Source organism: Rhinopithecus bieti, unplaced genomic scaffold, assembly GCF_001698545.2.
Source record: "Rhinopithecus bieti isolate Rb0 unplaced genomic scaffold, ASM169854v2 scaffold_75357, whole genome shotgun sequence".
Lineage (NCBI taxonomy): Eukaryota > Metazoa > Chordata > Mammalia > Primates > Cercopithecidae > Rhinopithecus > Rhinopithecus bieti.
Genome location: NW_016827796.1, coordinates 41475 through 43353, shown reverse-complemented (window position 1 = coordinate 43353; position 1879 = coordinate 41475). Strand labels below are relative to the sequence as shown.

General features: G+C 36.6%; 1 protein-coding gene across 3 annotated transcripts in view; it reads right to left on the bottom strand.

Annotated features, from left to right (window-relative positions):
* Nucleotides 1–1879, bottom strand: part of ZMAT1 (zinc finger matrin-type 1) — a 22722-nt gene continuing 20843 nt past the window's right edge. For all 3 annotated transcript variants that reach the window (XM_017864140.1, XM_017864138.1, XM_017864139.1), the window contains one exon: nucleotides 1–1580. In XM_017864140.1, coding sequence (XP_017719629.1) covers nucleotides 269–1580 — 1312 coding nt within the window. In that variant the 3' untranslated portion in view covers nucleotides 1–268. The remainder of the gene's footprint in view (nucleotides 1581–1879) is intronic.

Sequence of the window (1879 nt, the reverse complement as noted above, 5' to 3'; positions counted from 1 at the left end):
TTTTTTTTTTTTTTTTTTTTTTTTTTTTTTTAACAGGTTACCTTTTCTCTTATGTTCTCCTTGAGTTCTTATGTTCTTTCTCAGAAGTTAAGTTTAGGCTTTTTTTCCCCTCCTTTTAATTCAATTTAAAATTGTATACAAAACTAAGTGTCCTCAAGTGACACTGACTGTATCTACTTCTCCTTTCCTTCATCAGATGTTCCTGTCTTTTTCTAAATCCATATATATATATTTTTTAATTCAACCTTGGGTAAACAAAACTAAACATTCAAAATCCAAGAATAGACTCATCCCAAAGCATTTCCTCTTCTGTCCTTTCTTCAACAGATTTCTTTTTCTCTTTCCTGTGCTTACGTTCCTCTTTCTCAGAGGGTACATCATGGCTTTTTTTCTTTTTTCGATGCTTAAGCTTTCCTGAACTGACCCTGACTCTATCACCCTCTCTTTTCCTTTGTCTGATGCTCTTGTCTTTGTCTAAATCTGTATCTTCATAACTCTTTTTCCTTTTATGCTTGGACAGCTCTTTCTCTGGCCTTTCTTTGCCTTCTTCCAGGTGTCGTTTTCTCTTCTGATGTTTCCGTTTATGACCTGCTTGATGGTCAGTAGTATTGTTTTCTGAGGAGAGGTGCTTGTAAACTTCAGATTCTACACTGTATGAGCCAGAGTTATTTTCTTGCTGATTAAGGCTCAAGGGTACTGGTTTTTCTGGGAAACAGTCTCTGGCGAGTTGCCAGTAGCTAATAGAATCTAGTCTCTGTTTGCTGTCATAAGATGGTAAGCAATGAGGTAACTGGTTTTCCACTACTTGTGAAATACTGTATGGTCCTGAATAGGTCTGGAAAGTCTCACATGGGAGCTTTTGCTCCAACATTCTATGTCTGGGTCTGACATCAACCATTTCTCTGTTCTTATGTATTTCTACAGAGCTATCTCCTATTTTTCTGAAACAAGTTTTTGGCTCTAGTCCTCTGGCTTTCTGCACTTTTATGTAATCTTCAAGTTCATCTTGGAAAGAATCATATGTCCTTTTTGAATGGGTTGGTAACCACTGAGGTAATTGGCTTTCCACTGGTGAAATATGGTATGGTCGTTGGTAGGTCTGGGATGCCTCATGTGAAAATCTTTGCTCGCACATTCTGGATCTGGGTCCAGAATCAACCATTTCTCTGTACCCACGAGTATCCACAGAGTTCTCTCTCACCTTTCTGAAACAAGTTTTTGGATCTAGTCCTCTGGCTTTCTGTACTTTGATGTAATCTTCAAGTTCATCTTGGAAAGAGTCATATGTCTTCTTTGAATGAGGTAACTGCTTTTCCACTGCTTGTGAAATATTGTATGGTGCTGGGTATGTTTGGAAAGTCTCAAATGGGAGTCTTTGTTCAAATATTCTATGTCTGGGTCTGGAATCAACCACTTCTCTGTATCTGTGGGTTTCCAAAGAACTCTCTTCCATCTTTCTGAAACAAGTCTTGGGCTCTAGTCCTCTGGCTTTCTGCACATTGATGTAATCTGCACACTCATTTTGGTAAGAGTCTTGTGTCTTCCTTGAATTCTTCACTAGATTGATAACAATGGATTCTCTGTAAAGAAGACAGCAGAAAATTCTTATTAGATTGTTTTATTCTAAGTATTTTCTTTGCTCTTAAAAATATTAGTCTGAAAAAAGAAAAACAACAAATACCCAAATTTTAAAAACCTACTTCATTATAAAAGCTATAAATTGTGAATTTTTATGCCAAAAAAGCAGCATGGACAGTGAGGACCTACCTCATTATAAAGCCATAAATCATGACTTTTTATGCCCCCAAAAAGGAGCATGGACAATGATATATCTCCCAGGTACCTCACAATTTTTATGAAAAAAAAAAAAAAAAAAAAA